Raw genomic sequence first — 25,731 nt, 5'->3', positions numbered from 1 at the left:
AGCCTCTTCTCAGTTCCTTATTGGATTACTTCTCAAGGTTCTGCACTCAACTCTCTTTTCCTTTCCCACTACACCCTCTCTAAGCAAACTCATTCATGGCCATGTTTCAGTCACCTATATAGAAATAGTTTTCAGATTTACATCTCTAGCCCTTCTCTCCTGAACTAGAGGCTATTATCTCTAATGACCTACATGACATTTCCAAGTGTACATCCAACAGTCACTTCAAATTCAGCACATATAAAAGCCAAACTCACTATCTTTTCTAAAATAACTGCTCCTCTCCTACTTACTTCACCATTTTTATTAATGGCACCACCATTTTATCCACTGTCCACATTATAACATCTTTACTTCCTCTTCCTCACTTCATCAACAATACAATTTCAGTTCTACAAGGCCGATTGTCCTATCTTCTCCATTCTCAGCATCATTACGCTAAGACAAGTTTTCATTGTCTCTCACCTGCACTACTCCAACAGCCTCCTAATATGTTTTCTTGCCTCCCCACTTTTCTTCTTTCAATTCATCCTTCCAACTTCTGCTAGACATTTGATTATGTCATTCCTCTATTTAAACATCTTTCAAATGGCTCCCTATTGCCTAGCAAGGAAAATTCAAAACCCTGATCTAGCATTCAAAACACTTAATTTGTTGTCATCTACCTTTCTAGCATTATTTACTATTCTTCAAATACTGTATGTATATTGCAATCATACTGGCCTTCCCACAGATCTCCAAAATACCCTAAACTCCTCACCTCCACATTTTCTTCCTGTTGCTCTCTATGCCTAAAATATGCTACTTCTCCTACTTTATTTGTTGGTTTCTTACATATTCTTTAAAGCCTAGCTGAAATGCAACCTTCTATTCTCATCTTTCCTGATGCTAATGACCTTCCCTGAAGAACTTACATTAGAACTTTATTCTCTACCTTTCTAATGCACTTGTATTATTAAGCATTATAGATAAAAAGACAGACAGATAGACAGACAGACAGACAGATGAATGGATTGACATAGATATATGTTTGCAGGTCATCCCCTGACTCTACTGTAGGTTCCATGAGGGCAAGAGCCACTCATCAAAATTCTGTAGCCTTTCCACAATGTTTAAAACTGAATTTTTTACCCCATCTCTCACATCAAAAATACAGTTTACATGAAACTGAGAAACATTTGCCATAACAAAATCGATGCAACTAAGTTAAAGGAAAACATCAACTGTGGATGGGAGGGATGAGTATGTGAAATTTTTCATCAAATATCTTTAATGGAGTTCTAAAGATCTCCAAGATATAGAGAAAAGTAATAAAAATATACAATACCAAAAGCCATTTACCTCAATAGGTAAATGTCCAAAGGATATGGACAATTTAAACCTCAAACTATTAATGATGAAAGACTGCTTCACATCATTAATCACAAAAAAAAATTCAAATAAAAACAACTTAGATTTTATCTCATACCAACAAATTGGCAAGAATAACAAAAGTTGGGAAGCCAATGTTAGAGCAGTTATGGGAAAGTAGGCACATTAATGCATTGGTGGTGTCTGAATTTAGCTAAGGAAGTAATTTTAAATGCCTCCAACATTTGAGCAAGAGACCCCATAGCTAGATGTATACAAGGACAGAAAGGTAACGAAACTCCAAATATTTTTAACTTCACCTTTTATGATAGCAAAGAACTAGAAACAACTATATGACCACAATAATAACTAGGATTTACAAAGCACTTTGTTATTCAGTCACTTCAGTTGTGTCCAACTCTTTACGACCGCATTTTTTGGGGTGTTCTTGGCAAAGATACCTTCTCTGGCTCATTTTACAGATGAGGAAACTAGGGCAAAAAGGGTTAAGTGAATTGCCTAAGTTCACACAGTTAGTAACTGTCTGAGGTCACATTTGAACTCAGGTCTTCCTGACTCCAAGACTGCTCTATCCACTGCTCCACAGGGCAGGAATTCCAAAGTGAAGGGGAGCCTATAGTTCTGTCTCTGAACCAAAAGAGCTTTCCAGGTGACTAATGATGGCTGATTCAAGTAGCAATCTAATCTTGCTCAAACCCAAATCCAAATAAAGTACTTGCAGAGTTCAAACCAGGGGGAAAAGCAATCAGTCTTTGCCTTGGATCAAATCATTCTGGGAGCAATGAAAGCTTGCAGGTTCCCACTTTGTCCCTGAGATCCTACAATGACACAACACTCAATACCCTAAAAAAATAGCAATAGAACCAATCCAGACATTCTCTGCACAAGTGTGATAGAACCCACCACAAAAATCATATCTGAAGTCGGGAAGTATTCAGGAAGAATGAACAAAAGAAGTATTCCATAAAAAAGAGTTATTATGGTAGCAGCGACACTCAAGACAAAGAGTAAGTGAAATATCCAAAACCCTTTAACCAGAGATCTCACGTTGGGTATGTACTCCAAAAAGGCCAAAAATATAAAGAAAGGTCTAAATGAATACCCAAAATGACTATGGAAGGGCTTTCTGTGGTAGCACATAACTAGAAACAAAGTAGATGTCCACTGATTAGGGAACAGCTAGACAAATTATGGCAAATAAAAGTAATGAAGTTTAACTGTTCAGTCAAGAAATGATGAACATAAAGACTGTAGCAATGCATGATGCACAGGAAGACATGTAAAAGTGAAAGAAGCAGAACCAGGAAAACAAGCACCTGGAGGGAGCAGAGATGGGAGTAGACAATAGTTTTCTTTAAACAACTCCAGGACTGTCATGTAGAAGACAGTGTGTTAGCAAAGGGCAGTTTTAAGGGCCAGATGACAGACAAGGTAATTTTAGGGGGGAAAAAAAGCACTTATCTCTTTCAAAAAGATTTGTTTCGGGGCAGCTAGGTGGTGCAGTGAGTAGAGCATTGGCCCTGGAGTCAGGAGGACCTGAGTTCAAACCTGGCCTCAGACACTTGACACACTTACTAGCTGTGTGACCTTGGGCAAGTCACTTAACCCCAATTGCCCTGCCTTCCTCCCACCAAAAAAAAAGAAAAATACATTTGTTTCTATTTTTTGTCAAGAATGTTAGCTTAGTCAGGAAAACCTGAATTCAAATCCCACATCTGACGGTCACGTAGCTGCACCATCATTGATAAGTTACTTAACCTCCCTGACTTTGATTTTCTTATCTTTAAAATGGGAATAATGTTAATAACCCGTAGTAAACCTAAGTCTCATGGTTGTTATAAAGCTCAAATTGAAATAAGGAATTGAAAGCACTTTAAAAACTTTAGTGTTCTACAAATCAGTTATTCAAAAAAAAATGTCTCGACACCTAGATATTACCAAAATAAATGTCAACAAACTCCTTAGCATAAAATGTAATTACAATAATCGATTTAAACAAAGACTCTGCATTTATATTATGATGATGGTAATATTATTACTTAATGTATATTTAGGAAAATGGGAAAAGATGTCACTTTTAGTGAAAAGGACATTTTTTCATCTTTAAGTAAGACTTTTAAAGGCAGTCACTACTATTCTAAAGCATGAGTTGGTCATATCGTAATGAAACAAGAATCTCTAATGGTATTTTTTCTTTGTAATGCAGGATAATATTCCACATTACTACCCTTTAGTAGTTCTGTGTCTCATTAGTAATTTTTCTCGATCGAATAAATCTGCAATGTTCCCTAGAACTTTGAATTATTCTACTTATTTATCCCTAGTTATTGCATTTCCATGGTCAAATCTTAGAGAAAAATATAAGCCCCTTAAAATAGAAGGACACGGAAAGAAAAAGGACATCTTTAGTTTCTATAAAGAGAGTAAGGAATCTTTTGAGAGCAAAACTTAATGAGTAATCAAAATAATTTCATAAAATATTTGTATTACAAATAGTCACTTATACTTATGAATATGTCTACTTTTTCATCTGTATAACTTCTTTGAGAGAATAGTTTAAATATGAAACAAGGGAATCCTTGATAAAAACAAGCAAACTTCTACAGAAGATTTTCTATTTGTTGTTGTTGTTCAGTCATTTCAGTCATATCTGGCTCTTCATGACTTCATCTGGGGTTTTCTTGGCAAAGATACTAGAAAGGTTGGCCATTTCTAGCTCACTTTACAGATAAGGAAACTTAAGGCAAACAGCGTTAAGTGACTTGCCCAGGGTCACACTGCTAGTAAATGTCTGAGGCCACATTTGAACTCAGGTCTTCCTGACTCCAGGCCCAGAGCTCTACCCACTGTGCCATCAAGCAGATTTTCTATACCAGCCTATATCTTTATAGTCTTACAAATGACAGGGAGACAAGATCCCACTGCACTTAATATGCATAGATTTAAGTGAAATTTTATTGATTTTTTCGCTTTTACACTACCTAAATTTCTCATATATATTCCTCCTCCATCCTCCCAGAGAGTAGAATTTTTTTGAAAGCACAAAAGACAAAAAATACATCTGAAAGAAAATCTGACTGCATTTATAAAGCCCCTCATCTGCACATCTGCCACCTCTGAAAGAAGTGGGGGGATGTATCTTTGCATATCAAGCTGTTTCTTTACAATTTTGCAATATTCATTTTTTATTGTTTTATGGTGGTTGTTACTCTCATCTATATTATTGTGACTGCTGTGTATATTGTTTTCTTGGCTCTGCTTCCTTCATTCTTTACCAGTTCATGTAAGTCTTTCCATGCTTCTATATTCATCATATTTATCATTTCTGTAACACATTAATACTCTCTGTACCATAATATGTTTTGCCATCCTCCAACTGATCTACTTTGTTTCCAGTTCTCTACACCCACAAAAAATACTGCCAGAAATATTTTGGTATATAGGAGGACTTAATTTTTGTCAATGATCTCCTTAGAGTATATGCCTAGCAGCGGAATCTTTGGATCAAAAGGATGTTCTAACCACTTTATTTGCATAATTCCAAACTGTTTTCCAACATAGATTTACTAATTCACAGTTCTACTAGTATTGCATATCTTTGCATATCCCCTTCACCACTGACCACCCCTGTCTTTTGTCATCTTTGCCAATTTGCTGGGAATGGAGTAAAACCACAGGGTTGTTCTGATTTGCATTTCTCTTATTAATAGTCACTAGAACCATTATTTCATATAATTGTTAACAGTGTTCAACTGTTCACTGATTTTTTAAAAAGCATTTGACTAAACAGAAAAAATGCAGTTATGGACATTCCATAATGAAATAAGGTGCCTCCCATGAAAATGTTTATAATTACTTAGGACTACAGCAGATGTAACTACATCTGACAAATATGATTTTAATCTATGATCTATCAACTACTGATATGAAGTGAGGTATAAAACAAGGACATGCACTTTCATTTGTGGTTTCATGAAAGTGTCATAAAACTGCTCAGACTCTTCTACTCAAAGTCCAAAGATTACATATTGATCATGAGGTTCTCCAAATGCTCTGTTTCCTAGATGACACTATTATGTCTTAGAGATATGAGATTAGAGAGCTGGAAGGACCTTAGAGGCCATGTGGTAGAACCTTTCACTTTGCAAATGAGGAAACTGAAGCCAAAGTGATTTTCCTAGTCAGAAAGGTAACATGAGACAGGGTTAAGATTCAAACTTCAATCCTGTGACACCAAGTTCAACATCCCTTACATTCCAACATGCTGCCTTCTCATGCCATAATGATTGAGAATTTTAATCATCTTTTCCAAGATCCTAAGAAAATATTCCAACTACTTGGAAGCTGTCAATTACAGAAGACAGATTAAATTTATTTTTAGTAAAATTAAAAGCAGTAGGCCGACACTACAGAGAAGACTGCAACTCATTGTGAGAAAAAAACTTCCTAAAAACTGGTGCAATTCAAGGTTAAGTGGGCTGCTCTGGGAAGTATTAAGTTACAAAAAGTCTACACCTGAAGAAAAATAATGAAAAAAGTGGGAATAAAAGGACACTACCATTTCCAGAACTCAAATTATATCATAAAACCAATATTCATTAAAATTATGGTTATGTTTAGAAAATAGAAAAGTATATCAGTGGAACAGACTGAAAAAGAATCAAAAAGAACTGAACTTGAAGATTCACTGTTCAATAAAAACCAAAAACATAGAATTCATGAATTTGGAGTTGTAAGAGCCCTTGGAGGCCAATTAGTCTAATACCCTTATTTTAAAATGAAGAAACTGAGACCCAAAGACAAGTAGGTAATTAAGAATCAGAGACAGAATGTAAACCGCAGAATAAAAGGGTTAAGGAATTCCAACTATAACACAGCAAACAAGTAGTTATCCAGTCTCTGCTTAAAGACCTCCAAAAAAAAGAGAAACCACCACCTCTTGAGGCAGCCCATTTTGCCTTTGCATAGTTCTAAATATTAAAGGTTTTCCTGATAGCAAACATAAATTTTCCTCTTTGCAAATTTCACTTATTACTCCTGGTTCTGTCCTCTAAGCCAAATAGTCCAATCTGCTTTTGCATAAACACCCTGGTCACTTGCTAAGAAAGCCACCTGGCTTCCCTTCTCCTTCCCCGTGAACCATCTGACTTCCCAAAACTGAGAGGCTGCCAGTGAGTGTATATCTCTGCTAAGGGGGTTAGACAGCTAAGACATATAGGGAACTGACACAAATATATATTTGCCAGAGTACTGACCAAGTAGTGATTGGATCCAAAAGACAAAGAATATGAACAAATAGTTCTCAAAATTAGAATTATGAATTATTAACAACCACATTAAAAATCACTCCAAGTTACTATATTAAGAGAAATACAAATCAAAACAAATCTAAAATTTCACCTCACACCCAATAAGGAGCAAAGATGTCAAAATACAGATACAGTCAATGTTGAATGAGTAGCAAAAAGACGAAAACATTAATATACTATTGGTGAAACAGTGAAGTGGTCCAACTGCTCTGGAAAGAAACTTGGAATTATGTTATAAGGATCTAAAATATCCATATTGCTTGATCCAAAGATCCCACTACTAGGCATATACTCCAAGGAGGTTAAAGACAGAAATATTGCCAAAATATTCATAGCAGTACTTCTTGTGGTAGCAAAGAACTAGAAACACAGGATTCTCCATACACTGAGCAGCAGTGAAACAAACTGTGGCAGATCAATGTTGGTTTTGGTGTTCAGTCATTTTCCAGTCATGGCTGACACTTTGTGACCCCATTTGGGGTTTTCTTGGCAAGGATACTGGAGTGATTTGTCATTTCCTTCTCCAGCTCATTTTACAGATGAGGAAATTAAGGCAAACAGTTAAGTAATTTGCCCAGGGTCACATAAGCTAGTGTCTGAGGCCAGATTTAAACTGAGGAAGATGAGTCTTTCTGACTCCAGGCCCAGCACTCTATCCACTGAGCTAACTAGCTTCCCCTTATTGATTGGTAAATGAATGTACTATAATATTAATGTGTTATAAGAAATGAAGAATACGAAGTATGCAGAAAAACATGGAAAGATTTAAATGAACTGATAATGTAAGGTCTGGAATTCCCCTGCACAGGAATATTCACAGTCTCCCTTTCCCCCCTGCCCCAAACAGTAGGGCAAGTTCAATACCGAAGAAAGAGTCCAGGAGCTCCAGCATGATTATATAAGTAGTTTAATAATCATATGGGTTACTTACATAGGGGCAGCTTGGGGAGGTGGCCAGACATTTCAATGAATTCCCACAAAAGACCCCAAAAAAGCTCCATGGTAATTACAGAAGACAAAGGGAGAAGGAGCTATAACGCATCATTACACGTGTCATCGCAGTTCAGCTAATATTTTGATTTACTGCTTAGTACTAGGCTCAATTCCCAGAGACCTGGGCCTCAAGGCTGGTGCTGCTGGGTAGATGTCCTGATAGACAAGGTCCTATACTATTCACTCTGTCATTGTTATGGCTTTCCCTAATAGGGACCCCACAGATAAAGAGTGATGAGAACCAAAAAATCTCTCACACACACACACACACAATGACAGCAGTGTAGTCAGAAAGTACAATAAAAGGAACATTGTAATTACAATGACCAATCTTGGTCCCAGAAGAGTTAAATAAATGTACTCTCTGCCTTATTTACAGAAGTGGAAGACTACAGGTGTGGAACATTGTAGCTACCGACAAATGTGGCTAATATATTGGTTGGTTTTGCTAAACTTTTTTTTCCTTTTTTGAAACCTTTTTTAGATGGGATGGCTCACTGGATACATGAAGGAAGAAATGAATATGATGTAAAAATAAAAGGAACCACTTTTAAAGGGCAAGAAAGCAGATGGAGGTTAGTTAATAAGCTCCTCAATATTGAAATTCTTCAAACAAAAGTTAAATGACAACTTGTCAGAGAGACGGCAAAGAATAATCTTGCTCAACTCAATACAAATTATTAAGTGCCTACTATGTGCAATGCACTGTGGTCAAGTGGGAATTGTTTTAAGCGTATCTAGGGTCCTCTAAAGTTCTGAAACACTATAATTCTATAACCAGAATAGAAACAGTGAAACTTCACTGGAAACTTCCTTTCTCCACTCAGTCTGAAAATGAATTACTAATAAAGTAACTTTTAGAGAGGACCCATTAAAATCCGCTATCTACCCCTATAATACAAATATTTATGTACTAGATATTTTCCCAAAATGTCTCTTAAAATGTCCAAAAATTTGGAGCCGAAAATTTTCACATCAAAATAATAGCAACTCCCTCTCTTCACCAAAAGAAAAATTAAATTAGATTAATTAAACCAGATTTATTTTTCATAGAATTGACTTCAGCCAGTTCTCTGCCATCTTCTAGATGGCTGCAAACTTAATCTTTGATGGTATAGTTAGTCTAGTTACTGTAGCATATTCCCAGAAAAGAACGTCAACTTCATCTTTGCTGCTATTAATCTAATATCTCAATAAATGCATTTATTAAGTAACTTTAAAGCACTCACTAAACTTGCAGTTATTTTCATGTTCAGCAAATACTAAGTCACACACAAAACAGAATAAACATTAGTGATTTTTTTTCTGTTTACAGATGAGGAGACTGAGATTCAAAAGTTAAACGACTTGCCCAAAGTCAACTTTCTAGTTACTTAGGGAGTCATGCCTAGAACATGAGCCCTAATTTATTAATAAATGTTCAGTGCTTACTATTAAAATATTGAAAACTTAGTGCCATCCTTCAAAAGTAACTTATATGCAAAATGAAGCCATAAATATTTTTTCTTACCTCCATCTCATATTTTCTTGTTGATTCTTGCATTTTTATTTCTTTTAATTTGCGTGCTTTGTCAAGCTGTGTTTTAAGTTGTGCTGCTAAGTCCTTTAAAAATAAAAATGAGGGCTTTTACTACATGTTTATGACTCTGCTGTCTCAATCACAATTTTTCATAATTATCTGCAATGTACAGTTTTACTTTGAATTCTAATTAAAGTATAAAAGTATATTACTTTGAGAAATCAAAGTGACCTTATGGATGATATTATTTTGTAATTCCCTTATATATTATAAATTTCAAATGCTCCATGTAGGCTAAAGGTTACTAGTATCATCTAAGCACATCATGATATTTAAACCATCATCTACTTTGCCACCTACACATGCTTCAGATCAAAGCCTAGAACTATTTCATTTTTTTCTAGTTGGCTAAGTAGTTTTATATAAAAAAACATATAAAGCAGGAAACCATAAAGCAAAATATTAAACAGATTTATGTGACAGCACAGAAACATTGTTCCTTCCTACAGTGGTTCAATGAACAAAGACATACTTTCTTTTAATAGAAACAAAATGGACAGCCTTCTCACTAACAACTTCAACCAATACCTCTGTTGGTTCTCTTTTTCTTGCAAACTCTTCAACTCTGTCCAGAATGACCAACAATAAGGCACAAAGAAAATGTGTAGCATGTAAAACACATTCATTCCCTTGGCATAAGAGACCAAAACTACAACTGAATAATTCTGTTATGATGGTATAAATATTTTGCATTTCTTACATAATCTCAAAATATCTTCTATTTAGTTTTTAAAGGCTTTTTTTTGTACTTATATTTCAATATCAGTGAAGCTACACAATGGACAAACCTTTCCAACTTAGGAGAGGCCATTCTACTAATCTGTTGTCAGGTAATATTTTGGGGGTGGAGGATAGGGAAAAGAAAGGGGAGAATTACAGGTGAGCAGTTGGGATTTTATACAGTATCAAACTAAAATTTATTGATTAAAAAGCAAGAAAAACAAGAATTTAAAATGAAACAGCACTATAATGTTCCCTGGAACCCTAGATGATTAAAGCTCTACCAAAGGTATTTCATTAATGAATCATTAAGAGGTGAGTATATAGGTAAAGTTCCTTCTAAAGAGATAAGCATTATATCAATGTTTATTCAAGAAATGGAGATTTCAATACTAAGGGACTATATATACACACTTATGAAAATTAGAAGAAGACTTTAAATGCCATCTAAAAAGTACTGAATAAGGAACTAAATCCTTCCATAAAAATCACAAACTGAACAGCTTTGTTTAGGACTTTTGAGGATAAGTCAATGAACTTCTCTGGGCCTCAATTTCTTCATCTGTAAAAGACAAGGGTTGGGATATCAGATGATCTACAAAGTCCTGGAACGGTTTTACAAGCCTCAATAGAAGTAATACAACAACCAGTACTCTCCATGAAAGCAACCAGTAAGACTCTCACCATTTTCCCCATTAATTCTGCCTTGATAATCTTGGCTCCAAGTTTGTTCATCTCATCTTCGCTTAGAAGGTGGCTAGGTCCATCATCTGAATTGTATCTGGTTGAAGAAAGAATAGTATCAAGTTGAAAAGTAGTAGCATTTTAAAATCTTCTGTAAAAATTCAACTTATATGCTAATTTGGTGCTATTAGACATTTATAGGATATCAGCAAACAAAAAATAACTAATGAATATTCACATTCCAGATAGTTATGAGGGTTCATAATCGTACTCTCCAAACTATAATGTGGATTTGGTACATGATGGATCCAACAAAAGTGCAGGAAACAATGAAAAAACTTCATGCTATTTTTGATGACTTCGTAAAGTATTTGACACTACTGGTAGATTTGAATTTTGGTAGCTACATAAGTCATGTGACCTCCCCAAGTTCACCAATATTTTAATGTTGCTTGGATAGTTGCTCACAGAAGGTGATTTTGTCCTAATTCATTCCCTAATACAAGGAAGTAAAGCAATTCCTAACTCACACAGTATTATTCAAACTAATCTACACATCCATGCTAACATATTTAAGGAGGGACTTATAAAGAAGAGTCAAAATATAGTTTCTGACATTTGATAAAACTCTTCCAAGTTCCAAAAAACTAATATATTCAAAGTTCCCAGAGACTTTTCAACAAGCATACTCGTAGTTTTACCCTAAAAAAGCAAAAGTAATAAGCATAAACCCCTAGAGACAATATGGCATTAGACACTTCAACATATCCCATGAAAAGATTACGGTCACATTTCAAACCTGACACATTACATGCAACTCTGCATTCTGTCTCTAACTATGACCCCAAAGTAGTAAATGTGAAATGGTTGTCATCTTTGATATCGACATTAAATATAAAAATATAATCCAAATCATCTCCCCTCTGAATTCCTTAGTTTATATCTGTTATGGCACTTATCAATCTTATATAGTTGTTTGTGTCTGTTGAAACAAAAACTTTTTGTGTTTGTGGAGGGATGCTGATCCCATGGTTCAAGGGTGTAAATGTCATCTCTATTTAAAACTGAAATTCCTAAAAGGCAGGAACTAAATTCCACAGCACCTAAACCAGAACCTCACATGTAGAAATAGCAAATAAAGAATATTCCCTATTTGAGGCAGCTAGGTAATACAGTAGAGAGAACTCTGGACCTAGAAAAAGGATGATCTGAGTTCAAATCCAGCTTCAGATACTTCTTGTTCATCCTTTGTTTTTGAAGAGAACCAATGACATCATGGGATGATGTTTTGATTTGCTAGTAAATTGGATTTAAGTGAGGGAGAGTTACACAAAGTCATCAGCCTCACTCTTCCAGTCATCTAAGTCCAGTAGCAGGACAAAGGTCAAGACAGCTGGTGATAGCCCAGGACACAGTGGATGATCTTAGCATCTTTGATGCCTGACCGAGCTCTGAGTACAACATAGTACCTGCTTCAGCCTCTGTCGCGGCTGTTGGGACAAATTTCTCATCTGCTCATTCCACCAGGGAAAGCCTTTACATAACTGGAGGAGACATCCCCCTAATCCACTGACAGGTTGGAGGCCTGTCGGTTACCCTTAACCTGGTTTAGCCCATCTGCTAAGACAGTTTACCAGGGTGTGGCCACTGTGCATGCTACAACTTCTTGGAGTCACAGGCGAGAGTTGGGTGAAGGTGGACACCAAAGATGGATGAGCAGCCCTGAAGAGGGTGCATGGAGTATTCCGGGAGGTCCAGCATCTCTGGTGTGAAGGCTCAGATACTTTACTAGTTGTGTGGCCATGAGAAAGTCACTTAACCTCTTTGTCTCAGTTTTCTCAACTGTAAAGTGAGGAGAGTAACAGCACCTACCCTGCAGGGTTACTGTGAGGATGAAATGAGATATTTGTAAAGCACATAGCACAGTGCCCGATGCAAAATAGGTTCTATATAATAAATGCTTATTCTCATCCCTTTTTCCCCCACTCCTCTATATTTCATTTTTTCCCTAAATGCTATAAAATTGATTTCACCTACTACAAATGGTACATAACCTCAACTGAAGTCTCAATAATCCTATTCTAATTTATCACCCCATTCCCATCTCGTTGTTCAGAAGATGCAGTCCAAATTTTTTCTTCTTTCCTCAAATTTTCAACCATATTTGTACACACCACACTTAAAAAAGAAAAACAAACCCTTCTTCTACATCACTGAAATTCCAGCCATCCAAAGGAAACATCTTCAAATCCTCTGTACTTACTTCAGTCCTCAAAATTCCCCTGAATTATCAGTCATTCTTTCTTGTTTCCACTTAATCACTCTTTGACAAGGTAAATCCTTCCATATCAATTTACTAATAAATATTTCATTGTTCTAGTCGATTCTACATTACCTAAACATACAAAGCCTACAGTTTTCCATTATTACTCTAAGGATATAATTAGAGAATGTCTCTATATGTATGGGTATAAAATCTCCTGAATAATAATATTCAAAATACTTGATATATTACATTAAAACTTAGGACTGCTATTATAATAAGGAAATTATTATTTCAAAGATGAAATATTTTAGAAGCATGAGAGTTATTATTTTAAAAAATAACTTTTCAGCCAAGACGATCTTGACAATGAACTCCACAGAAATTTCTCCAACCATCTCTTTCCATTTAATACAGCAATGCTTTAAATAAAATGAAAATATTTTGAGTAAAACAAATTCAGGAAGAGGAGCCTCTTGCTCTTCTCATATTCCCTCAGTCTACATTCAGAAAAACAATTAAAATAAACAGTAGGGATACTGCATTAGTGTGAGCAGTTGTTTTATTACTTTTTTACATGCCTTTGTAGGTTGGTATTACTGTCTTCATCCTTATCTGCATTTTTTTTGGCTGGAAAATATTATATTGGGCTTTCTGTCAAATTACATTCTGATGTACACATCTTTCTTGTTCTATTTTAAATGCAATTCATTTGAATTTCAGTATATACAATCAGGATTCCATGATGAAAATTTTGGCTTTCTAAAAAACAAGCTATTACTTAATTCGCAATCTCCTTCCAATTCTATTAACTTCCCAAAATATTTGCACTGAAAACTTTCTCCTCTATGATGAAAATTTTGGCTTTCTAAAAAACAAGTAATTACTCAATCTGCAATCTTATTCCAATCCCATTAACTTCCCAAATTTTTGAACTGAAACTTTCTCTTACATTCTTTGGAGATTATCATTGTCAATATTTGTTAAATAGTTATACATATATCTACACTAAATAAGCATAATGATCCAATATAGATTATATGACTGTTCTACATATTGCTTTTTAAATTCTTTCCCCATGCACATGAGGGACTCTGCTTCACTCAAGTTTTTCTTTGTATCGTCTCATAGATTTTTTTCTTTGCTTTCTATTCCTCTGGCTATTTAACCTATCCCGGGTTCCTCTCCAAGCAAATTAAATTCTCCTCACTTAATACCTGCTAACCAATTGTTTACATTGGTTGGGAAGTAGGGAAGTAGGAAAGAGGGAAGTAGGGAAGAAATGGAATAGATCAAGAACTGCTTCTCTGGTACTCCTACAAAATCTCTTCTCATGGTTCTTTAGGGGACAACTCTAACTCAGCCATAGGAAACAGCAGTGCCAAGAGTATTATTTGTTACTGGATGGCCAGTGTCTTGCTAACACCATTCCACCTGGGTTACCACCAGTAAAGAAGGAGAAGGAAGCCATAACTGTCATCTGACTCAGCATCTCTTCCTCTTTCTTTGTGCATTTTGAGAGTTTCAATAAGTGACATGCCTATTATTATTGCTCAGTATTTCCACGAATTCATGTGTGTCCTTACATGAGTGAAAAGCAATCAAGCATTTCAAAACAGAATATAAATTATCTGAAGCTCAGTAAGACTAAACAACTTGTCCACGGTCAAACAGGCAGTATCAGAGTCAGGATGTAAATCCACATCTAGCGACTCTAAATTCAGAGTCTTTTCCACTATACCACTTTGTCTCAAAAAGGATCTTTCAAGGCTGCAGTCCGATGGTTTCCAATAATTGCTTATTTCATAGACACAGAAAATAAAACATGACGCTACTTAACTGATAAACCATATTTGCTCACAAAACTGGAGCATTAAAAGGTGACATTTCATAGGACTAAGGACTTTGAGATCATCTAGTTCAATCCCTCATTTTAAAGATGGGTCAAAATTTGATTGCTACAAAGTAATATAAGTAGTACACAGCAGAGCCGTGGTTCAAAGCTAGGTACTCAACTCCAAATCAACAACCTGAAACAAAAAGTTGTATTTATTAAGAAGTAATATAATAGTACTGACATCAAAGTCTTGCACTTGGGTTCAAAAAGTCACCTGAACAAAGTACAAGATGGGGTAGAAACAACTAAAGGAAAAATGATGTCAAAAAGACCCTGAGGGAGATTTCAAGCCAATAATAATCAGTCAACAACCATGAAGAATGTGAGAAAGCACCTACTATGTGCTAAGCGCTGAGATAAGTGCTTGGAATCCAAAGACAAAATTGAAACAGCTCTTGCCTTCAAGGAGCTTAGAATCTAGCCAGGAGAAACATGTCATATTCATTTACAAATGAATAATCTAAGACACAGAACATATGCAAATATAGGTACATACACAAATACTGTCATATTAAGCTGTAGCTAAAGTGAAGTGACTGCTTCAAATTGATACTCAAAATTTTCCTGATTTTTAAACAAATAAAATGTGTATTAATATGTAGGTATTAGACACATCTGCCCAGTTTTAGACTGCAAAGATTATAAGTTACGTGATAAGCGAAGTAATCTGAACATCTCTTGTAGTATCTAACTTTAGAACTGGCAGGTACATTAACACACTATATAATATGACATTGATTAAATGTCAAATATAGTGAGGCATTAAAATGAGTTGTAAGGATATGATGAACGAAAAAATATATTGCTTTACATGGTTATCACCAAAGCAAAGATATTATTATTCAAGATAAAAGCCTTGGACAGATTCAATTTTCCTAAGCTTTTGTAACAATAAACAGATGCTCTGAAGGACACATTTATCACCATGACAACCAAAGTTAAGCCAGGAAAAAAAATACATAGGTATTTCTCATTTTCTAGAATAATCTTCCATATGAATACCTATAAAACAAATCTTACTATCCCACTAACTTCTATTATAAAATTGCTGCTTTAAGAGAAAAAAAATCCTCTCAAGTGACACAATTCAAAACTTTTAAGAAGGGGTTCAACTTTTAAGAGGGGTTCAAATGGGCCTCGGACCCAAGCACATTCTCAATTTGGCAGCAAACCAGCAGCACTATTTCCACCGGACCTACTTTATGACCCTTCTAAAGCTTCGTAATCATTTCCTAAATGCAAAATTGCCTTTTTCCCTTGGCCTTCATAAAAGGCCAAGTCATGGTTTCTTCCATGCTTGGAGATTCTAACGCTCTACAGCCAAAGACACCAAACCTTTGTCTTTTCTTTCCTCCTTTCAGACTACAACACTGAACAGTCTGCCAAGTACGTGCTACTAGAACAATGACATAGTCCCATCTAAAGGTGCCTTTTAAGTTTAAGACTTTATATCATGTAAACTGAATTACTACCCAATGTTATCAAGTACATAAATTTTAAATTCTGTATACAAGCTTACTTAAAACATAGGGATATTTTTATATTCCATCACTATATAATATTCTGTTTGAAACTTCCTAAAAAGCTTATTCATATTTAATAGATGAATATCTGACTGCATATCCCACCTACTACAGAAAGCAAAAAGGATAAATAAATGTCCAGGGATAATACACTCAGAACTCAAAATCATAGTACCCACTGGTAAAAGAAAAAATTTCAGAGGTTGAAAGCACACAGCAGCCAAAAGAGTTGAGAGAAATAACATGTTTGAACATTATTAGCAAAGAAAGTAATAATCTAATGTTGGGACCAAATGATGACATTCAAATTAGACCAGGATGTTGCCAGTACATAAGACAAAAACTTTATGGTCCACACTCATTCAATATCCCACAAGACCTCACTGCCCTGTCTTCCATTTCTTCTTCCCTTTTATCCCTGAGTCCCCTTAATATTTGTTATCCTTCAACATTCTAACATAATCAGCTTCATAACATTAATCACTATCTTTTCCCTGTCAACTCATAAAGCTGCTTATCTTACCAAATTTTACTTCAGAAATGATGCTGATGACTACAAATTACCACTCTAAAATTCTAGCTCTCATGATTCTAAGTTGCTCTTATTAAACATTTTATGTCTAGTCTGAGGCTCAGAACTAGAGCTATCGGGTTTGCAGTCTAAACATCACTGACCTTAATATACTCAATCCAAAACTCTTGGAACTAAAGAAACTTATTGCTTATCAAAGCTGTCAACAAGCATTTATTAAGCACCTACTATGTGCCATGCTTTTAGCTAAGCACTGGGAATACAAATTAAGGCAAAAAAAAAAAAAAAAACAAAATGCAAAAGAAGGTTCCTACCCTCAAGTTGCCAACAATCCAATGAAGAAGACAACACATAAACCACTACATACAAAAAGATATAACACAGGATAAATTGGAAAAAATTAGAGAAGGAAGGCAACTAGCATTAAGGGGGGCCAGAAAAGGCTTCTTGCATCCAGTCAAATAAAATTAATTTGGAAATAAAAAACAGAGTTTATCTTAATGTAATCAATTTATCCTCTTTAATAACAGACTGAGAATGTCATGTGCTAGAAATCTAAACTACTCATAATACGTCATTGATAAAACTTAAAAGAGATTCAATTAAACACATTAAATTAACAAAATTTGTAATGAAGGAAATTCCACCATTAGAATCTGTCAAGCTCCTTTTGGACCCTAATTCTATACTTCAAAGTATTAGCTATCACCTTCCCAGGAAATGACACACTTCACCTATAAATCTGATAACTTCGCCATCTGTAGTTTCATCTAATTTGCTAATAAAAGTGCTGAAAAGCTCAAGGTTGAGGACACAACCCTACAGCAGGCCAATGAAGCATTCTCTCTAAATTTATCTTTACATTAATCCATTACTGAGCATTCTTTGAGTATGGTATTTTACCTAGTACTTATCATTAAGCTCACATTTCTCAATCTTATCTATAAGATAAGGACTACAGAAATCTTATTCCTATTGGCCTCCACCTAAAATTGTAATCCAATCAAACATGAAGTCCAAACTCACTCAGTACTCCCCAGTTCAGCCAAAACTATATTAAAATTAATTGGGATATATTTAACAAAATAAATAAAAAAAACACTAAAACATACTTAATATTACATTTTAAAACTAAATCAATATGCTGTCCACAGGAATCCTTACGTATAGACTGCTGTTGTTCAGTCATTTCAGGAACACCCAACTCTTCATGACTCCATTTGGGGTTTTCTTGGCAAAGATAACGGAGTGGTTTGCCATTTCCTTCTCAAGCTCATTTACAGATGAGGAAACTGAGGCAAAGAAGGTTAAGTGACTTCTCTAGGGTCACAGTTAGTGTCTGAGGCTAGATTTGAACTCAGGAAGATGAGTCTTCCTGGCTCCAAGTCTGGCACTCTATCCACTGCACTATCTAGCTACCCATGTATGGATTAGGGCCCCATTTCTATTTGAGTTTGACACCACTGAAGTAATCCATTTATTTACACTTACTTAGCAAGTATCAGTGATCAAATCAACCATGACATTTCTTCTAATACCCAGGACTGGTGGCAAAATTGCAAGACCAGAACTGAATTTAATTACCTGAGATTATAACAGCAATACTAGGCTTATATGATTGCTGTTCATTTAACTTGATTTAATTGTACAACTGTGATAATTCAACATAATCCATAAACCCAAAGCTTTTATCTTAATGCCATCGAATAATTATTTTATAAGCATAGATTTGTATCAGTTATATATTTGTATAACTTATCTCCTCTGTTATACCACAGGAAATTTAAGGATGCACACCCCATCTGTTAATAGGTACTTCAAACACCCAATGAATTACTGAGTTGCATGGGCCTTCAATAAATATTGAGTAGCCAAAATGAAAAACAAATCACAAAATACCCAGATAATGAAGTCTTAGTTTCCTGTAGAAATTCTCTTTTCTCAGGCGGAGGACTTGGATTTTCTTCCTGTGGTTTTTCTTTCATGTTCTTTGAAATTTCTTCAATGTCAGTAGTATTTCTAGTGGGATTAAATGACTTTTGATCTGAATTTTGTTTCTCTCCCCCTCTTTTTTCATGGCTCCATGAGAATGAAATTTGTTCAATGCTTTCATCAGGTTTTAGAAAACTATGATTCAAAGAGTTCTGACCTAACAATGCTGAGGAACTAGGTGATTCAGAATTTCTACTATGAAATGATAACTCATCATCTTCAGAAGGTCTCAAGAATTTATGTTTGATATTTCCAAGTAAAGAAAAATTTTGTTTTTTCCTTGAATCATCATCTTTTCTCAGCTGATATGATTCACTTCTATCTGATTCTATAAATCGTGACCTATAGTCTCTCTCATCTCCTCTGAATTTATCTTTACTAGATACTTGATCACCTGTCATATTTACTTTGCTATAACTGCCACTTGAATATTCACTACAAGTGTCCCTGTTGGTATCACCTATAACATGTTTCTCCATGTTTTGTTTTTTGCTTTCTTGACCACTCTGTTCTTTATCTGAGTATCTTGATTTTCTCCACCGTTCTCTTCCATAGTTGTCACTTTTTGATGCTGCTTTTTTAGCTTCTTCTAATCGCAACTGAAATGTCTCCACTGACTACAAAAAAAAAAGAAACATGTATTTTTAAATTGTTTTAAAGTTAAGCTTTGAAATAATCTGAGCCTATTTGTCTCTAAGGTTTATAGTAACTACATCATGAACTCATTTTATATGCTAACAATTCTGTGTGTAAATGTCTTCACCAGCAAGGGAATTCCAGATTGAAAATAAAGTTTCAATCAAAATCTTTCATGGCAGACAACAGTGACAAAAGGAAAAGGGCCCTAGTTAATTTCCTTCAATTTTCAAAAAAAATTCCTCAAAAATAAGATACTTACCCCATATCTTTCTGCTACAACATCCTCAAAATTTCTATTTTGTTTCTCAGCTTGTTCTTTCATTCTTTGGTAGGACTTTTTAAGCCAACTTAATCCACCATCTTCTACCACTGAAACTAGAGGGCAAACAAAAAAAAATTTAATTTAAAACTGTATTTTAATGTGGTTTAAATTATTACTTCTATAATCTGTATTTCCAAAAAGATAGTTAACTAAGAACTTTTAGACAATTAGATCTTTAAATATACATAATGCAATATTTGAAATGTCAAAAGAATGTAAGAAAAGCTTCCATATCTCAGCTCATTACTAGCTTCTTATAGCAAACTTCTTATAGTGAACTTTTGGGAGGGCATGGATAACAGCTATACAGAATGAGTTCCAATCTGCATTGCTGCAGGGAATTAACCCCACTGAATAGATCACAAATCTGTTGGAACATTACAGCATTTTAATATAATATTATCCACAGTACCTACTGAGTCACCATTTGTGAGGAACAAATGAGATAATGTAGGTAAAGTACATAGAAAACTTTAAAACACTATTTTCATGTCAGTTGTTTCTAGAGTTCGATTCAATTCAACAAATTAAGAATTTAATAAATGTAATGCAGGATGCTAAATTCTGGAGAATGTGAGCATGTATATGACCTAGGCCCCAGCTTCAAGATGTTTACAATATAGTGGCAGATATAGGACAGAGAAAAAGGCATCTGTGGGACAAAAGAACAGAAAATAAAATGTTAGAGTTCAAATAAGGGGAAATTTAGTGGGAAATCAGTGGGAAAATTAATCTATCCTATTCAGTGGGAAAATGAATAAAAGATTCATGAAAGAACTTGTATTTGGGTTGGGTATTGAAGGATGGGTTGAATTTCAATAGTAACACATCAATTAACCAATAAGCATTTATTAAACACATACTATATGCCAAACATTGTATTAGGCTCTAGGAATACAAAGGACAAAAAACAAACAAACAAACAAAAAACAATTTCTGCCTTTAAAGAGTTATATTCTATAGAAGTCAACATTATACAGATAAATTTTTTAAAATATCCAAAAAAGGGGGCAGGATGACAGAAAGTGGAGAGGAAAACAGGACTATTAGCACTAGCACCTGAGAGAATTAAGAAGAATTTAAGCTAAAGCTCAGAAGGACACTAGGGATTCTAAAGGCAAAAGTGATGAGGTGGTGTTTTCCAGGCTTGGGAAACAGTCTATGCAAAGAGATGGTAATATGTCAAATAAGCAACAATAAAGACAGTGTGTACCAAGATAAAATGGGTACATAATTTACATATGAAAGATGGTACCTAAAGCAAATTAGGAGATCTATGGATCTATGGATAAGGGAAGAATTTAGAGCCAAACAAGATACAGAGAATATTAACATAAAATAGATAATTTTGATTATATAAAATTTTAAAACAGGGAAATACAGGAGAGAGGCATAGAATTTGGAACTCAAAACTTTTATGTAAAAATTTGTTTTACATGTAAATGGGGAAAAAATAATTTTTTTTTTTAAAAAAGACAGTTTGGCTGGACCACAGATTGCTATATAATAGCCTGAAAAGCTAAGTTGGAGCTAGGTTGTGAAAAGCTTTAAATACCAATCAGAGGAGTTTGTATTTGACCCTATAAAGAATAGGCTGGGGCTGGACATACAGATCTGGGAACTTCAGCACAGAGATGATAGCTGGATCTATGGGAGTTGATGACTGAAATGGTATATAGAGAGAAGAGAAGAGAACCTAGAATGGAGCCCGCTGGGACAACCACAATTAGTGGACATGACCTGGACAAAGATCCAACTAAGGAAACTAAGATGGAGTGGTGAGAATAGTAGAAAAAGAACTAAGACAGAGCAATATCCCAGTATCTTAGAGAGAAGACAGTATCAAAGAGAAGAGGGTGTTCAACAGTGCCAAAGGCTGCAGACAGGTCAAGAAGGATTAAGATTAAGAAAAGTCCATTAAATTTGGCAATTGAGAGATCACTGGTAAATGAGGAGAATAGTTTGGGCTAAATGATGTAGTCAAAAGCCAGACTGTAGAGAGTTAAGAAAAGAGAGAGAGAGAGGAAGTGGAGGTAACTGTTGTAGATAGCCTTCTCAAAAAGTTTAGCCATAATAACAGGGAAAGATATAGAACAAGTAGTGGAGTTGGATCAAGAGAGGGTATTTTGAGGATGGTGGAGACATGCGCAGGTTGATAGATAGCAAGGAAGCAGTGAACAGACATGGAAAGATAGAAGACAAGTGACAGAGGGGTGATAACAAAGAGAATAATCGGCCAGAGAAGATGGAATAGAATGAGATCACTTGGACACATAGAGGGGTTCATCTTCTCAAGAAGGGCCTCCTCTTCTTGTGAGGGGGTAAAAAGGAAAATAATGATTTGAAGGCATTTAAGTACTGAGATAAGGAGGAGGAGAAAGGATGAAACTCTGGATAATGGGCCTTATTTTTTTCAGTGAAATACTGGGAAAGGCTCTGAGCTGAAAGGGTAGGGGTATAGGGATTCAATGGTGTTTGAGGAGGGCTGAAAGATTTAGAAAAGCCACTGTGGTGAGTAGGATAGTGAACCAAAAAGCAAGCTGTAAAAGGAGTGCTTTGTTGTAGTGAAGGCCTAGTTGAGATCATGTAGCTTATGTTTGTAGTAGACCTAGTCAACACAGTTTTGCAATATTTCCTAGCTTTGTTCAGAAGCATATGAGTAGGAATGAAGGTAGCAAGTGGTGGAAATAACCCCACCCTGAGGCCAGACAGGGCAAGATCTTCAATAGCTTAAGACGAAAAGGGACCAGAAAGAAGAGAACAATATAGACTTAAATTGGCTGGGATCAAAATGGGGAAGGACTAACTTTCCTCACCTATAAAGTAGAAATACTGAATCAGTAAGATTTGTAGATCATAGCTTTAGGGCAGGAAGGGACCTCAAAGGGGATCTAATCCAACCCTCTCATTTTGCAAATAAAGAAACTGAAGCCAAGAAAGATTAAGTGAATTATTCAAAGTCACAAAGGTAGCAATCATAAAAATCAGAACTCGAACCCAGATTCCACTGAATGACTAAATCTAGGGTTCTTAACCTTTCTTATGTCATGGATCCCTTTTGCAGTCTGATAAAGCAGAAGGTCCCCTCCTCAGAATAATATTTTTAATTGCAAAAAATAAAATAAAATACACAGGATCACAAATGAAGCCAATTACATTGAAATTGAAATATAAACAATTATCAAAATATTTTTTAAACAAATTCATGGATGCCAGGTTAAGAACCACTAGATTAGATGATCTCTAACAACACCTCAAGCAAATCTTACTGCTAGTTATGTGCTAGCACAGTGAGCTAAGCCCTTAAGTACATTTAAAAAAAAAGGCAACCTAAACTATTTAGCAATAATAACAATAATAACAATAAAATGTTACTTTGAGTTTTGGGGAGAATTATTTTAAGAATTTTCTAGTTTCAAGCTCATTTACACCCTCAATGTTTTATGTGGGGTGACCAGAGGATATAAGACCTGTGATTTCACCAGTAATATACCACTGATAGAGACTTCAATTCCTCTATATCATTAGACAGCTTTCATGAGTCGTTATGGCAAGAGGAAAAAAACAAACCCAATGATTCAGTCTCCAACTTCCAGTGATAAATTTCTATGAACATAGTTAGGCTGCCTCTCTGACAGACACACATTTCCATCATCAGGTCCATAGGACCTATCAGAGTTTGTGTTCCACTGACATAACCCTAGAAAACCCAGGGTCATGAGGAGACAAGGGGACCAGGACTTAACAAAGGTATTAGTAACCAACCATATATGAACACAAATTATAGAGACTTTAAGGAAAAAAACTATTACCTTTTTAAAATTTTGCCTATATGGAAACTGGTTGTTATCCTTCATTCTCGAAGAGGACCAAAATGATATCACTATGCTAGAGTCAAGTTACCAAGTGTCTGAATTTGGCTGATCAGACCAACACAAGCTCGGAATGTTCTACCACAGGTCAGGCACAAATAGTCCATGTGAACATTTGGGGTGGATTCTCTAAATCTGCTCATCTCACATTTCTTTTGAGCTACTTCAATTCTGCTTTGTTCATAGAGCACTGCACCTTCTCTGATGTGGGCACACCATGCTGAGTGGTCCTGTGCCAGTGTCTCCCACATCACAAAATCAATTCCAAAGTTAAGAGAGACCTTGAGAGTATCCCTGTATTGTTTCTTCTGACCACCATATGAACACTTGCCCTGTGTGAGTTCTCCACAAAATAGTCTTTTTGGCAAGCGTATGTTTTACATTTGAACAATGTGACCAGCCCATGGGCGATGTGCTCTCTAAAGTAGAGTTTGAATGCTTGGCAGTATGGAAATTAATCAAATATAAAACGACTTAATATGTAAAGGTCTTTGCAAACCTTAAAGTACTATATAAATGCTAGCTATTTTTGCTAATAATCATGCAAATACATTAGTAGGAAATATTTTCAAACCAATCCCATCACCATATAAATAATATTATTTCTTAGATATCAGTGTTATAGTGATTACATACCGTATTCTCAATAGAATGTGCTAATCCCATAATTAGAAATAACAGTGATTAAATGTTTGTTAGTGAGATGATAAAAATTTATTTCCAATTCTTTAATGTTAGAAGAAAGTAATAAGAGGGGGAAAAACCAAATGATTCTTAGCAATTATTTCGAGTATACTAAAAACTATTTAGTAATAGCAGGGAAAAAACATACCACAAAAAAGCACAGGAAATATTAATGGGTCAAGATGGTCTGTGGATAACATTCTCCACTAACTGCAATATAATAAAGATTTCTACTAAGGAAATGGAAGAAAATTAGCTGTCATTTTTTATTAGGATTTCACAGAACTACTAAACTGTGATGCAAAAAATTAATTCCATATGTAGTACAAGAAATAAAGCTGTGCAGTCAATGATTAATTTCCTAAACCTTTCCAAATAATTGTTTACATTATGCATTTAATTATCTCTCAAAAAACTGAAGATCAAATTTATTATCTTATGAATATGATGTCAACTTATGGCTCTAGCCTTAATCCCCCTCCCATATTACCAACTGCCTCTTGTCCATCTTCCATGTGGATGCCCTACAGGCATTTCAAACTCAGCATATCCAAAAAAAGAACTCATTATACCACCATCACTCTGCCAAAAAAAAAAAATCCCATTTCTAAACGATACCACTTCTATTGGTGACATCATCCTTCCGGTTCTGAAGGTTCAAAAACACTGGTGATGTGCTTGACTCTTCTTGTTTCCTAATCCTCACAGCTAATCAATTACCAAGTTTTAACAATTCTACCTTTACAGCATCTCTTGCAGTTGTCTTCTCCATTCACACAGACTCTAACATAATTCAACACTTTTATCACCTTTTGCCTGGGCTACTGCAATAGCTTCCTAATCAGTCTCCATACCTCCCTTCCTTCAGCCATATAACTGCTAAAGTGATAATCCTAAAAGATACCTGACCATCACCTCCCCTACTCAAAAAATCTAATTATATTCTGCTGGCTGTAGGATAACACACAAAATCCTCACCTATCACTTGGAACCCTCTACAACAGAGCTTCCATATAACTTTCCTGTCCTATTTCTACTCTTCCCCTTCACATACTCTATAATCTAGTCCAGGGCTGTCCAAAATACGGCCCGCGGGCTGCATGCTGCCCACAGTGCAATTTTATGCGGCCCACCCGTGGGTTTTAATTTTCAAGAACGAAAAAATAAAATAATAATTTGTATGGAATAATGCATATTGGATTTTTTGATCCAGCACTTATAAATAATCTCGTTGATGTTAATTTTCTTTGGTGTTTTTAAGCAGTATTACAGATAGAGCAATTGAGCAGAATTTTCAATCCATCTGTGGGATGTGTTCCGTCTGTTTGATGCAGACTAGTCAGTATGCATC

General features: G+C 35.3%; 1 protein-coding gene across 1 annotated transcript in view; it reads right to left on the bottom strand.

The window, feature by feature from the left end:
- The window catches only part of CWF19L2 (CWF19 like cell cycle control factor 2), a 134,213-nt gene that overhangs the window by 64,660 nt on the left and 43,822 nt on the right, over nt 1–25,731 (bottom strand). The window contains exons 7-10 of the mRNA XM_036745740.1: nt 19,762–19,877; nt 18,771–19,480; nt 10,657–10,753; nt 9,184–9,276 (exon numbers count right to left, since the gene is read on the bottom strand). Coding sequence (XP_036601635.1) covers nt 9,184–9,276; nt 10,657–10,753; nt 18,771–19,480; nt 19,762–19,877 — 1,016 coding nt within the window. The remainder of the gene's footprint in view (nt 1–9,183; nt 9,277–10,656; nt 10,754–18,770; nt 19,481–19,761; nt 19,878–25,731) is intronic.

The sequence above is a fragment of the Trichosurus vulpecula genome, chromosome 2 (assembly GCF_011100635.1).
Source record: "Trichosurus vulpecula isolate mTriVul1 chromosome 2, mTriVul1.pri, whole genome shotgun sequence".
In the NCBI taxonomy this organism is placed as follows: domain Eukaryota; kingdom Metazoa; phylum Chordata; class Mammalia; order Diprotodontia; family Phalangeridae; genus Trichosurus; species Trichosurus vulpecula.
Note: the sequence above shows the minus strand (reverse complement) of the source record. Positions and strands in the feature narration are given on the sequence as shown.